We start from the raw sequence: 15,380 nt of genomic DNA on the forward strand, positions 1-15,380 counted from the left end.
ATCTGGCAGAAGTGAATGGTGTAAACCAGGAGTTAATAAAGCAACTGAAAAATGAACAAAAAAACAAACAACTATACAAATGAGCATTACAGCCAATAAATATAGTCATGATGCACCTCGTGAAAAAACAAACAAAGCTTAGCTAAAATTCCACCTTCTACATGAAGCTTCCCCTGATCCCTGTAACCACTGGGGAGCTCCCTCCCCAATGAGCAGGTATTTGTTGTGTACATATTTAGTGTGTGTATACATATATATATATATTTATATTTATATTTCCCCCATTAGAATGTAAGATCCTTGAGGGCAGTAACTGTTTCACTGTTGTCTTTATATCTACAAGACTTAACACAATGTTTGGCACATTAAACGATTAATGAAGAAGAGGGTGAATGTCCGATACACATAAAGGTGATGTGATTCCTAATTAGTTCTAAAATCTAATTATAGATTTGTTTACTAAATTAATCATGAATGACGAGTCTCTGTATGCTGTGGAGTGCCCAGGCTGAGAATCAGAAGACGTCAGTTCCAGTTCTGGCTCCGTTTTTAGCTCCTGCCTCGATGACTAGCTTAGACCTTCAATTTCCCTACCTGTAAAATAAGGGAGTTGGACTAGCTGCAACTAAGGTTGCTTCCTGCTATAAGATTCTGATTCTTAAAACTGTGTTGTTAAAAGACAGATGCTAAACTAAATTATCAAAATACTGAAATTCTTATAAATAAAATTCTTATGAAAACATATGTAAACAAAAATTTAATTTAAGCTTGATTCATTATTCTGCTTAGAAAAAGAATGTCTAACCTGACTGATCCAACTACATGCAAAATCTTCTCTCCATCCAATGGGTAGTCTACATCTGGGGATGGCGAAGGTCGCTAAAAATATAAACAGAAGCATTAGGAAAGATGTCATGTCTTTTAATCTTTGAACAAGAAATAAATGGGTACTTCAAGCTCACCTCAGCATTGCCATCAATGTTGAACTTTGCTGCTTGCATTTTAAGCCCCCGCTGTAGATCACTCACAAAACAAGTACGTACTTAATAGAAAAGAACAGTTTGATGGTAAAAGTGGTGAATAAGCTTTGTGATAAATCAAATATAGACAAAATTTCATTATTCATCTTTAGTTCACTTGATAATAAATCATTCACTTGAATTCTCTACAAGTATGTTTAACACATTTACCTAATTCTCCTACATTTTAGTACTTTTGTATTTATCATTTGATTCTCCCAAACAACAATCTGAAGGTAGTTTCAGATAATGTTCTGTCAGTGAAAGGCCCATATTTAAAAAAAAGGCCTCGATTATGGTTAGAGATGAATCACAGGCTTTGAAAATTTAAAATAAGGTATTTTGGAAAGACATTGGACTTGGAGCCAACAATTGGGTTCCAGTTCTCTTACTAGTTGTGTGAACTGAGCAAGTCATTTAGATTCATGGGTCTCTGTGTCCTCCCCTTCCTAAAATAAGGAGTTGGAGTAAATAAACTTTAAGATCTCTACCACCTTCAAATTATAAGAAATACACAAGTATGCAATGTGGTATTGTTGGGAGTCAAGAAACATAGTTAAAGCTCTACTACTAAGTGATTTTTTTGGTAAGTCACAACTTCTGGGGGGTCTCACCATTTTGGTACAGTGGGAGGAATATGGGCTCTGGAGTCAAAGAACCTGGTTCAAAGCCCACCTCTGACGCTTACTGTCTGTGTGACCTTGTGTAAGTCACTTAATCTTACTAGGCCTCCGTTTCTTCATCTAAAAAATGAGGGGGTTGAACTAGATGGCCTCTGAGGTCCCTTCCAGCTCTAAATCTACGACCTTACATTCCTCACCTATAAAATGAAAATTTTGGATAACATTATCTATTGAGGTCTCATCTATCCCTAAAATTCCATCATTCTATGATTATCCATATATTTAGTATCTGTATATAGTATCTATATAGTATAGTATCCTAGATGGTTCCTGTCAGACTTCTATAAAATCTTGAAAGATCTGTGATTGCATCAACTTGAGTACTCTCTCCAATGATAAAGATCAAAAGTCCTTCCTATCACAGCAGACTTATTTCATAAATTGTAGCAACCAGAGTGAATCTGCCACCTGGTGGCCAACTTTGAGGCGATGAACCTCTTCAAAAATTCGATGGCTTTTGGCTGGCAATCTTTTGCTAGGTTCTACTTGAAGCTTTGCCATCTTGATAGGACATGACAAAGCTTGAGATCCGCTGGCATAGTCTTCAAGAATCTTCCATAACATGATGAGGCGTTGTTGTACACAAAAGATAAGTTATTTAAAAAAATATTTTACAAGCCTTTCTCAGTAAATTAATGGCAAACAGAAAAAACTGGGAAAATTCTAATAAAAATGCACTATTAATAAAACTGAAAGTTAAAATAATTTTCAGTATATTGGCAATAGTAAAGTAAGAATCTATATACTTGGGCTGGATCCCATAATGGTTGAATACAGAGCCACTCAAATGTCAGTATACAATTCTTGTTAGGAAGGTAAAAAGAATACTAAAAAATGCTAAACAACATTAATGCAATGCTTTAAAAAAAAGTCCTCTAAAGTCCAGTTCATATCTTTTTCCCTATAAAAACATTTGTTCTTTAAAAAATGCATAATAATAGAATTCCATCGATAAAATACTATTGGTAAAGGAAGAAGAAAGTATTTCGAAATGGTAGCATGATTCCAAGAGCAAAAATGGACAGTACAAATGCATTGTGAAGAAAGATGTATGAGGAACAGAGAGAAGGTTATTGGCTGACTCTCCAAGTATGGGAGTGACAGTAATTTCCAATAAGACTGGAAATAAAGGGTAGAGACAGTTTTCAGGCTTTAAAACCCTAAGTGAATTTATATATGATCTCAGAGGCAATGGGAAGACACTGGAGTTTATTGGGTATGGGAATTACATGGTCAGATCTGCACCCAAGGAAATTTATTTTGGCAATGTATGCAGGATGGACTAGAATATTGAGATGAATCTGGGAGGCCAGTTAGGAGCAAAGTACTGTTCCTATTTTAGAGCTTTAATAAATGTGTGTTGTTTTTTAAAGATAGTGTGTACTGTATACATTAATCTTTTTCCTAGAAAACTACACACACATAAATTTATTTAAATATGTATTCACTGGGCATACATACCCATGTGTCTTAGAAAACCTGAAACCAAATTAACATTTTAGGAGGGAATGAAAAAAATCAGGGCTTAAACCAGTATAAAATATTACCTTTAATGTCTTCTAAAATAACTTCTGGAATTGAGCCTGAGAGAGAAGTTATATTTAGAATAAAAAAATTACAACAGGTAAAATTATAATTGGTAAAAAGAAAATATATTTATATTTCTATACAAATAAAATATTATAGCAGTAAATGTTAAAAGAAGAGAAACCAAATGAAAAAAAAAAAACTATTTTGGTAGTAAAAATATGTACAACGATTAACTGTACTTGCCAGCTTTTAAAATTCATCAGTCATTGGCCCTGGTGCCCTAGCAAACATTTGATGAAATTACCTTGTGATGCTATACTTGGTAAATTATTATTAGAGACTCTTCATACTTTTTTTTTTTAAGCAGTTGGGGTTAAGTAACTTGCTCAAGGTATACACGGCCAGTTATTTTGTGTGGGTGTTAAGTGTCTGAGGCCAAAACTGATCCTGGGTCTCCCGACTCTGGGGCTGGCGCTCTTACTCACTGCGCCACCTGGCCGCCCCTTCATACTTCTACTAGTGTTAATTTGTATATTTTGCAGAGGAGTCACTTTATATTTCAATCTGGAGCTAAGGAAATATCATATCAGTCTATAGTAGGGATTCTCTAGCTTTTTTTGTGCCACGCACCTTTTTGGCAGTATGGGAAAGCTGATGGACCCCTTCTCGGAATGTTTTAAAAATGTATAAAATAAAATACATAGGGTTGCAAAGAAACAAATTACTTTGGAAAAAGGTTATCAAGATATTAAAAAAAATGCAGGTCTACAGAACTGCCAATGCCTTCACCTTACTGGTGGTAACAATAAGGAGACACACACTGGAAACAAGCATAAAGCACTTTCACCTGCTTAGTTTAATTTCAACATTTCTTACTCATCACTGATGGGAGACTCTGTCCTTTAGTTGCACCCGTGTCAACAGTACATTGCTCCAATAGCTGAGTTTCCAACTCCCTGGAGTTTTTAAAAATAAGGTTAGTGATACAAGTGCATTGGAACTCATAATCTAAACTTAATTTGATATATCTTTTGAACAAAAGATGAGGAAAAAGATCTAAAAAATAGCCTATGCATTTTATGAGAACATCCTCTTGCTTATAAATAAAGACAAGATGACCAGAAAGGGGAAGGATCAGCACAACTGAAATAATTTCCATATTAGGGAGCTTTCTATAGATTGAGGTCGAACAGCTTGCATGTGTTTTTGTGTCATCAGAGAACACACATCAGTTTCCCAGAAAACTTACTTGTGAATGGCCTTTCCTCCTAGGGGGAGGGCTCCCCAACAATTCAGAATTGGTATTCCTTCATATATCTATAAAGTAGTCAAGGAACAATTATGACACTGATAAAAATAAACTGTGATTTGCCTACATATTTCATCAGGACTCTGAATCAACATCTGGCTGAAAATTTTTATTATTCTTGTGAGAGGTGGTAAGCATATCATGACCAGAGGGCCAGTCAAGAAGATCTGATTTCAAGTCCTACCTTGGACACATACCTTGACCACAGTCAAGACATTTAAGTTACCTGAACCCTTGTCCACTCCTTATGATTCTAAGTTACAGAATAGTTGCTAAGCTGTAGCCGTTGAAGGAGCTGGCACAATTTGATTTCCCTACACTGATGAAACCATAGGTCTACCATTTTTTTTTCAAAAGGGGCATATCCTCCCCCAGCTGGAAGAAATCCCTCCCTCTTTTGACTTCTAATAGCACTTCATCCCTTTCTTAGTGCATTTGCACATTCTACTGAGACTAGATATTTATTTTTCCTACTATAAGCTCCATGATCACCAGGACCATCTTTTTCTTTATATCCCAAACTGCCCCAGGCATACTGTCTTTCCATTGCAGATGTTCAATGTCAGTGGAACGTATGAACAATACCAAGAAGACCTTCCTCTTGTTTTATTCTCAAGGCTGCTACATTTCTCTATAATAGCAGCCTAAAGAAAATATATGCTTCACCTTCTTTAAACATGTCTTTGGATTTGTAAAGCTTAAAAAATACCAATTACATCTTTCAAACTACGAGAATCATAAAATAATCTCTAATGTCTCTTCCAACTTAGAATCAATGATCCTTTGGACCTAAAGGATCCTATGATAAATGATATCTGTACTCTTTTCCTAACAGAGATCTCTATCAAATATCCTGTGAATTAAGTAGTCAATGTTGTTATATTTCCCCATATTATTTCATATCTACAAGGTAATCATACAGTGAAAAGCAGCTGCAATAAACAATTAAAATTAGTTAAAAAATATTAATAAATAGAATTTTTGCCCAGTGAATCTGTCTTCGAGTTTGCTGACAGCAAAAGATACAGGTAACACCATGCTTTCTCTATATCCGCAGTCCAATACCATGGCAGAATTAATCCCAAGTGTAAGAAGAGACATCAAATGACCGGGAGCGAGCAATACAGATGGAACCTAAAGAAACCCGCCCCCCCCAAAAAAAAACCAGATTGAGTTTCAATTTCCAATCAAATGATGTATTTGATAATGAACTGTTTTTTAAAATGTAATTCATACCAAGTGGCAAAGAACTGGGAATTGAGGGGATGCTCACCAACTGGGGAATGACTGAATAAATTATGATACATGAATGTGATGGAATATTATTTGTGCTAGAAGAAATGATAGTTTCAGAAGAATCTAGAAAGACTTGTATGAAGTGATACAAAGCAAAGTGAGCAAAACCAGAAGAATAATTTGTACAATTATAATAATATTGTAAAGATAATCAACTTTGAAAGACATAATAACTCTGATCAACATAATGACCAACCACAGTTCCAAAGGACTTATGATGAAACATGCTATTCACCTCCAGACAGTAATGGAATCAGAGTGTGGAATCATGCAAGTTTTCATTTCTTTTTTGGACATAGCTAATGAAGGAATTTGTTTTGTATGACTATGTATTACAGTCACGTAATGGGTTGTTTTTCTTGCCTTCTCAATGGGTAGGGAAGGGAGAAAATTAAGAACTGAAACTAAAGTAAAACTGAATTATGATTCTTACCCATTATATTTATAAAAATAAAGTCTTATGTTTGCTTGATTAATTCATTTATATTTATTGAGTGCTTAAAAAAGGGTCAAAATATTTTGAGGGAAATATTACAAAGAAGGAAAATAACTTTTCCTGACCTCTAGGTTCTTACCTAAAGAGTAACAATTAGGGGGGTGGCTAGGTGGCGCAGTGAATAGAACACCAGCCCTGGAGTCAGGAGGACCTGATTTCAAATCTGGCTTCAGACACTTAACACTTACTTGCCATGTGACCTTGGGCAAGTCACTTAACCCCAGATGCCCTGCCTTTTCCCCACCAAAAAGCAAAAAGCAAAAAAAATAAAAATAAAAAAAAAGAGTAATACTTAAACAGCATTCTAATTTATTCTCTCTTTTTGGGAGGGGAGATGAAATGCAGAAGTAGGGAGATGGATGTGAGAAGGGACATTTAAAACCCTCCATAATATATAGTTCCTACCTGTCTTTCCAAAATTAAAAAATGTTTTTTATTGTGAATTTGAAATATCAACAACAAAAAACATTTCAAAATATTAAGGAAAAGAATTACATATGAAACTGTGAACTTCTCTTATACCAATGAAAAAAATGAGCATATGTAAAACAATATTATGCATAGCATTTATCAATTCTTTCTCTGGAGATGGATAGCACCTTCTTTCATAGATCCTTTGTAGATGATTTAAGTATTTGTAACACTCAAAATAACTTGGTTGTTCATAATTATTCTTTGAATGACATTGTTGTTACTGTATATAATATTCTCTTGGTTCTGCTTGTTTCACTTTTCATTATTTCATGCAAGTCTTTCCACGTTTTTCTAAAATCAACCAGCTCATCACTTCTTACAGTATGGTAGTATTCCAACACAATCATATACCAGAACTTATTCAGCCATTCCCCAATTGATGGGCATCCCTTCAATTTCCAGTTTTTTGCTACCACAAAGAGAACATATAGCTTCTTTTCCTTTTTCCCTGATGACTTTGGGAAATAATGGTGGTATTTCTGGGTCAATGGGTATACATAATTTTATAACTCTTTGGGTATAATTCTAAATTACTCTCCAAAATGGTTGGATCAGATCACAATTACTATCAACAGTGTATCGATGTCCTAATTTTTTCATGTCCCCTCTAACATTTGTCATTTCCCTCTTGTATCATTTTAGCCAATTTGATAGATATGAGATGATGTCAAAGTTCTTTTAGTCTGCATTTCTCTAATGACTTAGAGCATTTTTATGTGACTATATGTAATGTTGGTTTCTTCATTGAAAAACTGCCTGTTCATGTCCTTTGACCATTTACCAATTGAGGAAACACCAACTTCTTAAACAAAAAATCTACATTCAGTAATTCAGTATTATTCTCCTTCACCCTCTCTATGTCTCCTGTCTCTAGGTCTGTACATAAGTTGTTCCCCATGTCTGGAATACACTCCCTCTTTACCTCCATCTCTTAGAATGCCCAAGGCATTGCTACGGTTGCAACTTATCCTTTCCTAACCCTTCTAGTTTTGAGTGCTCTAGAAATTACTTAAATCATCTTGAATTTATCTACCTGTGTATGTGTTCTACCTCCTCAGCAGAATGTAAACTATTGAAGGTAGGAACTGTTTTTTTTTTCCTGCATTTGCCTAGCAGAATGCCTTGCTGAATTGAATAGAATTATGGGAATGGAATAGGGGAAAGTAAGGAAAGGCTAAATGTAAAAGGCTAAGTCAGTTCATTATATGATTAAACCATACGGCTTCTGAAATCCCTTTCAACCCTAAAATTTGGTAATTCCATGAAAACCACCCCAAATTTAAGAAAAAAAAAAAGCCAAATGCATTTCTCAAATACTTTTTTACATTACATCTTCTCAAAATTATGAAGGAATAATTAAACATCAATCACAGTTTGTGAAAGAAACTGTATTTTAAAAGATTACATTGGGACAGCTAGGTGGCACAGTGGATAGAACACTGGCCCTAGAGTCAGGAGGACCTGAGTTCAAATCTGGCCCACTTAACACAAAAAATAGCCATGTGACCTTGGGCAAGTCACTTAACCCCACTTGCCCTCCAAAAAGCAAAAAAAAAAAAAAATTACATTGCAGTTAAAAATAAAATTGATACATCAAATTACTTAAATCCTTGGTTAAAACTGGGAGGTAACAGCCCTTTTCTCCAGAATGTTTTAATCATACTAACTAGAGCTACAAAGATCAGCTAAAGATTTGTTGGGGGAAAAAAAAGGGTAGTACTTTCTAAGTACGGAATATATGGCAGACAAAACAATTATTGGCTATGTTCTCTTATCTAGATAGGAATGCTGATATGTGATAAAACTCTTCAAAACTTTAACAGGTAAAGGGCTAAGAAACTATAAATGTAGCTTACATGTTTCTAACAGCTCAGGGGGAATAGTTCATTTTCTTCAGATATGGATTAAATTTTTTTTTTTCCTTTTGGAAAAATCTGGAAAGCCTGGCTTAAAAATGTAAACAACGAAAAGTTTCTAACTAATTATAAGTGTTAAAAAAAAACAACTTTATGTATTTTTTGTTCCTTAAAGAGAATATGTCCTATCTAAAAGAGATTGAAGTAGTTATACCATAATCTTCTTACAAAAGGGCAGAACTAAGATTGATACCCTTTTCTACTTTTAACTGAGGAATAATACGCTACAGTGATATCAAACTGTGCCTTCAGTTAAATCTATCAAGAATCTATGAAGACAACCTCATGAAATTTTAACTGTTATCTTAATTAGCACTAGCCTTCTGCTTGCTAATATGCTTCATTAGCAAGATTTATAACTTTTTGTATTTTAACAAAAAATTTCTCTGATGGAAGTAGGAGCCAGTTGGTAGAAGAGTCAGGTGATTTTATAAATGCTTCTAATAATAAAATACTTGGTATTTCTACTTTCTGATGCAAAAATATTCTCTCAACTACCTACAAACTTCTATTTTGAGGGAATTAATCTAATAATCAATGTTAACTGTTTTCACTGGTGGTTCTAATTCTATTTTATTGTTTTTTTTTTTTTTTGCTTTTTGGAGGGGGGAGGGCAGGGCAATCGGGGTTAGGTGACTTGCCCAAGGTCACAGGCTAGTAAGTGTTAAGTGTTTGAGGCTGGATTTGAACTCAGATCCTCCTGATTCCAGGGCTGGTGCTCTACTCACAGCGCCACCCAGACACCCCTTTACTGGCGTTTCAAAAATTAATGGGAAAAAAAGGGAACAATTATAATGCCTACCTTGTGTCAGGCACTGTGCTAAGTATATATGTCATTTGATTCTCACAACAATCCTATGAGGCAGGTGCTATTATTATCCCCATTTTACAGATGGGGATACTGAGGCAGATAAATTAATAAATCACTTGGCCAGGATCACACAGTTAATAAGTGTCTCATACTGAATTTGAACTCAGGTCTTCCTGACTCCAGGTCCAGTTTTCTATCTACTAAGCCATCCACCTTCCTAGGTTTGTTGAAAGCTTTAAATATAGGTATATTGGCCTAAGTTTGTCCTAAAATCATTAATATATTATAACCCAATCTGTACCATAAAGTCATGAAACCCACTGCAATGTTCTTTTCACATTCGTTATGGAACTAGTCTCTGTAATGTTGTTTCATTATATTTTCACAGAATCAACTAACATTTTTAGGCAGGTTATCCATGTATCACATGATTTCTGAAGTAACATTAAAGTTTAAAAGTGCTTTTATAATATTAAACTAAAAGAATTTTACCTAGTAACCAAGAAATTTAAAAATAATTGGCAGGTGAAGATCTTCAAGGTAAATCTGGTTCAAATGCTCAATCTTCCCTAATAGACAGCTTAAAAAAACCACCAAAACATGCATGTTCATCATTAGACAAGAAGCTGCAATTGTGGTCATTAGCTGTTTTCAGGCACAGTGTAATTCCTGAAGACTGAGGAGGGGATTGCCCTAGTAGAGGGAGTAGCTATATCCACTGAAATTTTGAAATAAGAAATAATTAGGAGAGTCAGAATAGAAAGCATCAATAGGTAATAAAAATGTTTAAAAACTCCAAATCGCTAAGTGTTCCTTTCGAATTTGAAAGAGTTTTTGAAGCAGGACAATAAAAACTAGCTAAATAAAAAAAAAACCTGTTAGTATTCCAAATTTGATAGTGTTGAACTAAAACAGGTAACTGAAGGAATCCTATGGCAATCTTTTTTTTCAAGCAACATAATAAGTATTTATTTCTAAAGTGACCTTGAGTTCATCTCTCTCATCTATCCTACCAAAAGATCTCACTTTCTGAATACATTATTCATTGTATACGTTTAAAAAAAAAACCAGTGCAACACTGTAAGTAGTGGAAAAAACTTACCAAGATTCTCTATTGTTCCTCTTTCAGAATACTACTTCAAAATAATCTAGGTATTTAATTAAAAAGTAGATACCTCGAAATATTTGAAAAGAACACGGGTGAGTGTTTCTCTGAAGTGGGAAGGACACAGTACAGATTCAATAACCACAACTCGGCGGTCTCTGGGATTCACTAAGAGATGTCTGAAAAATAATAAAATTTGTAAAGATTATAAAAATGCATAGAAAAAGTGGTATTTTGAGATTTTCTTCTGTATTAAGAAATGACACTTCAATAATTTATAAGACAGTTTATAACTAAAGAAGCCACCCAGGGTAGTTGCACAGAAACTCAGAGCACCTGAAAAAACCTTTTGATTAAAACTGTACTTTAATATAATGGCAAATAAAATATGCAAAAGAGCTAATGGAAGGAAGGCAAGTCCCCACAACAATACCTTTATGCATCAAAGGAGTTCAATTTTGCACAGCCATAGCCCCCCAACTCTACCACAAAGGGAAAAAGGCCCATTTTCTTAACTTTTCTCCAGGGTAGAGTTTGATCTTCATAATTATAATTATGTGTTCAATTCCATTTTCTTTCTCTTTACCTTGCTGGAGTTATTAAGTCTATTTTGATTGATTCTAATCATTTTGCTCTGCACCAGTATATAAGTCTTCTCAACCACTTCTGAATCCTGAATCCATAATTTATCATAACGCAGTAATATTCCATTATCTTCATGTAAGACATTTTGTTTTGCCATTCCCCAAATGATTGGCACCCACTTTGCTTTTAATATTTTGCCAGGCAAAGTGCTGCTATGAATATTGTGTTGTGTGTGTGTATACACAAATATACATCCATATCTGTTCTTATCTATATATATGGGGAGAGACTGAGAGAGATTGCTATCTCTGGATACTTTTAAATTGTATGACTCTACATACAGATACACACAGAGAACGTTTCTGCAACCTCAGGTAGAAATACCAAATGTTTTATTAATAGACATATACTGCGTGTGTATGTAAAATCTTTTTTCTGTAATGGACTTTCTTGTTGCACATGTCTACTTGTGACATCTTTGGATTACAGGGAATGGTTACTTTAATCACTTTTTAGAAGAATGATTACAGGATGCTTTTCAGAATCGTCGGACCCAAAGCATAGCTTTGATGATACTGTATTAGTGTTGTTTATCTGCATGAAATCCTCAACACCTACTCTTTCCATTTTTTATCATCTCTGCCAATTTGCTGGGTATAAGGTGAAATCTCAGAGTTATTCTGATTTGATATCAGTGATGTGCTGCATTCTTTCATATGGTTAATAGCTTGTAGTTACTCAATTAAGAATCATTTGCGCATAACTTTTAACCACTTATCTATTAGGCAATGACTTTTGATCTTACATTTCCCAATACATTTTGCATATAAAACTCTTACTAGGGATATTTGATGAAAAGCTATTCTTTTCCTGATTATGTTTTTTTTTTTCCTTATCTTACCTGCACTGATTTGGTTTATGTAAAGGCTTTAAAATTTCATATAATACAAACTGGCTACTTTTTTGGGGGTATGCTCTATCTCTTGTTTAGGAAAGAATTCTCCCCATTAGCCACAGCTATGAAAGTTACTTGTTCTTTTTTCTCCCTTCATTTTTTTTAACTTTTTATTATTTGAAGACAATTTTGGTATGTGTTTAAATATGTGGGTCTAAACCTAATTTCTTCTAAATGTCTTTTCAGTTTTCCCAGAAGTTTTTGTAAAAAAGGGAATTCTTGACTCAGTAATTTATATCTTCTGGTTTACTAAAGTGGGGTTATTTAATTAAATTGATTCTTCTGATTTCTAATTTGATTTCTGATCCTTGAATAAATTTATTTTGTCCCATTGATCAACTTTTCTATTTTAAACCAGCATCCAAGTGTTCTGAAGACTACTTTATGATATTATTTTAAAATTATATCTTTAATTTTGTGTGTTTATATAAGTGTATCTATACACAGTGAACATTTTTTCGGCTATATTCTAGTAACCTTTTTGCAAGGATTATTTCACATTTTTGCATCATTATTCATTGGTGATACTGGTCCACAGTTCTCATTTTTTCGCCTTATCTCTCCCTGGGTTAGGTGGTAGGGCCTTATTTGGCACATAAAACAAGTCTAGTACAGTATTTTCATTCCCATTTTTCTGACAATTTATGTAATTTTAATTGTTCTTTAAGCACCTGACAGAATTTATTTATATATCTGGCTGGACCAAAGTTACTTCCCCCTCCCCTTTAGTAGCTGCTTTATGGTTTATACAATTTCATTTCTTGAGAGTAGATTAAGATATCTATAATATCTAGATGATAATTTTTTAAATTTAGATATTTCATATTTTTGTAAATAATCATCCATTTCTTTTAAGTTTTTGATTTTCCAGCATGTAATTGTGTATAACAGTCCAGTTATTTCATTTTATTTCTTTTCTGTTGCAATTTTTTTTATTTTAGTGATGTGATTTGCCTCTCATTTGATTAACTTAGCTAAGTTTTATCAATTTTGTCAGTCTTCTTAAAGAAAGAACTTTCCAATTCTGTTTATTAATTCTTTTTTTTCTTTTCTTGGAGGGCATTTGGGGTTAAGTGACTTGCCCAAAGTCACACAACTAGTAAGTGTGTCAAGTGTTTGAGGCCGAATCTGAACTCGGGTCCTCCTGACTCCAGGGCCAGTGCTCTATTCACTGTGCCCCCTAGTCACCCCTTTGTTTAATAATTCTATATTACTTTGTTTTCCATTTTACCTATTCTTTAGTTTTCAAAATTTTCTCTCTTATGTTGATTTTAGGTTATTTTCTAGTTTTTAAGAAAAGTTGCTTCCTCGGATCATTAATCCTCCCTCTTTTTGTTTTGTTAATGTATTGGCGATCATAGATTTAGAGCTTGGAAAGGACTTTCAGGTGAGGAAACATGAAGCAGAGAGAGATTAAGAGATGTTTCTGCTGAGGATTGCTGCAGATACAAAATGGGTTCACTGTTATACATAATGAATTGTTTTTATGATATATCCTTTGACATACTAATTATTCACGATGTCATTAAAAAAAATCTCCATTTAGGTCTGTATCTTTTCCTGATGTTCCCTGTATTAGTTATTATTCCATTGCCTTATTATCTGTAAAGATATATTTAGTATATCTACTTTATTACATGTATTTGTGATTTCTCTATGTAAATATCTTATTTTCAAACTTATAATGTAGAAACAGGATTGTTTACAAACCAGTTCATTAGTCCATCCTTCAAGCAAAACAGTCACCCCAAAACCTAAGATATTGGCATCCTCAAGTACTCTCCCTTTCTCCGTGGCAGTCCTTTTAACCTACATGCCACTATACTTTCCAATTATCTGTTAGAAAGATTGAAACCGGGGAAGTAGAAATGGATGTTAGGAGGGTAAACTTTACTTTAAAACCGGTGAAGGTGACACAAAGCAACCAAATATTACTGACAGATATCATGTTCATGGATTTAAAGAAAGACAGCTGATAACAGAAGTTGCTAACAAAAGAAAAAAGACAACTCTTACCTGAAATACAGTGTGTGGATGAATTCCTTTAGGTAGGCATACAATTCTTCTGTATTAATATTATACTGAACAACTTTAATAGACTGAAAAGATTGAAATGTCATTAGTGGCTTACCTATAGTTCAAAACAATCTGTTTCATAGATTTAAAAGATACTTTCACTTAATCATGAAATTCTTAGCTAAAGTCTAATGTGTTCTTTGCAAACCAATATAATTATTTGGTGCTGAAAGGCAATGTAAAATTTTTATTAGGTATTTTATTCTTTTGTAAGTCAAAAGTACTTAGAAAAGTACTAAAGATAAATCAGGACGAAAGGGGTCAGTGAGTTAATAGTCAGCAGGATTTCTTTTGTACCGTAATAGCATTATAAAGCAAGTGGGTTTCCCATGATTTGAAAAATAATTCTATTTTTTTATATGATACTACAAATACATATTTCATTTTTAGCTTATGTGAGAGTTGCTATATGATTTTTAAAAAGTTTTCAAGATCATATATTATTTTCACTTGGGAACAGGAAATATTACGGAAATTTACTTGTCAGTGGTAATAAACTTTTCCAGTTTAAAAAAGAAAAACATGTCAAATAATTCTTCGTTATCTTCCTTCTATTCTACTGTACTATTAAGTAGCTGTGAGAAGCCATCTGGCTTATGGAAAGGGAACATTTATCAAAAGTCGAAGAGTATTAAATGTGACCATAAAACTTTAATTAAAAATTCTTATCAAGTAGTACAAAATATTTTATGATAAAATATTTATTTTCCATAGTGGTTTAAAGTACCTTGGACATTCCAGCTTTCTTGATTACACTAGGGATTATACACCTTGGGCCAGTTTCTCCTGCAAATCCACACCTGAAAATAATAAAGTCAAAATATTTCCAAACATTTTACATAACTTTTATACCCTGATGGAGTTAATTTTCTTGTTTCCCAAAAAAGAAGTGAATGACATGGAGCATAGCAATGCAAATCAACAATATTCTCTAAAGCCTATAAGTAGGATTACTCTAATAATGTCAAAGAAGCAAGAATCAAAGCTCTTGGATAAGGTAAAACTCTTCACTCACGACTTGGAAGTCAGGAAGATCGGGGTTTGAATCCGCCCTGTTACTCACAGGAGGTGTGACCTTGGGCAAGGCACTGAACTTTTCTGAGATGAACCTTAATCTTCTGTCTA

At 33.8% G+C, this 15,380-nt stretch overlaps 1 protein-coding gene across 1 annotated transcript in view; it reads right to left on the reverse strand.

Annotated features, from left to right (window-relative positions):
* ACTR10 (actin related protein 10) overlaps window positions 1–15,089 on the reverse strand; it is a 33,729-nt gene extending 18,640 nt beyond the window's left edge. Inside the window, exons 1-9 of the mRNA XM_069091807.1 lie at window positions 14,983–15,089; window positions 14,196–14,278; window positions 10,710–10,818; window positions 5,568–5,675; window positions 4,482–4,549; window positions 4,109–4,188; window positions 3,250–3,285; window positions 963–1,042; window positions 806–879 (exon numbers count right to left, since the gene is read on the reverse strand). Coding sequence (XP_068947908.1) covers window positions 806–879; window positions 963–1,042; window positions 3,250–3,285; window positions 4,109–4,188; window positions 4,482–4,549; window positions 5,568–5,675; window positions 10,710–10,818; window positions 14,196–14,278; window positions 14,983–14,991 — 647 coding nt within the window. The 5' untranslated portion in view covers window positions 14,992–15,089. The remainder of the gene's footprint in view (window positions 1–805; window positions 880–962; window positions 1,043–3,249; window positions 3,286–4,108; window positions 4,189–4,481; window positions 4,550–5,567; window positions 5,676–10,709; window positions 10,819–14,195; window positions 14,279–14,982) is intronic.
* Between the last annotated feature and the right edge of the window lie 291 nt (window positions 15,090–15,380).

The sequence above is a fragment of the Petaurus breviceps genome, unplaced genomic scaffold (genome assembly GCF_028583685.1).
Source record: "Petaurus breviceps papuanus isolate PSGF00001 unplaced genomic scaffold, PetGlider_PUasm1.0 189, whole genome shotgun sequence".
NCBI classification, from domain to species: domain Eukaryota; kingdom Metazoa; phylum Chordata; class Mammalia; order Diprotodontia; family Petauridae; genus Petaurus; species Petaurus breviceps.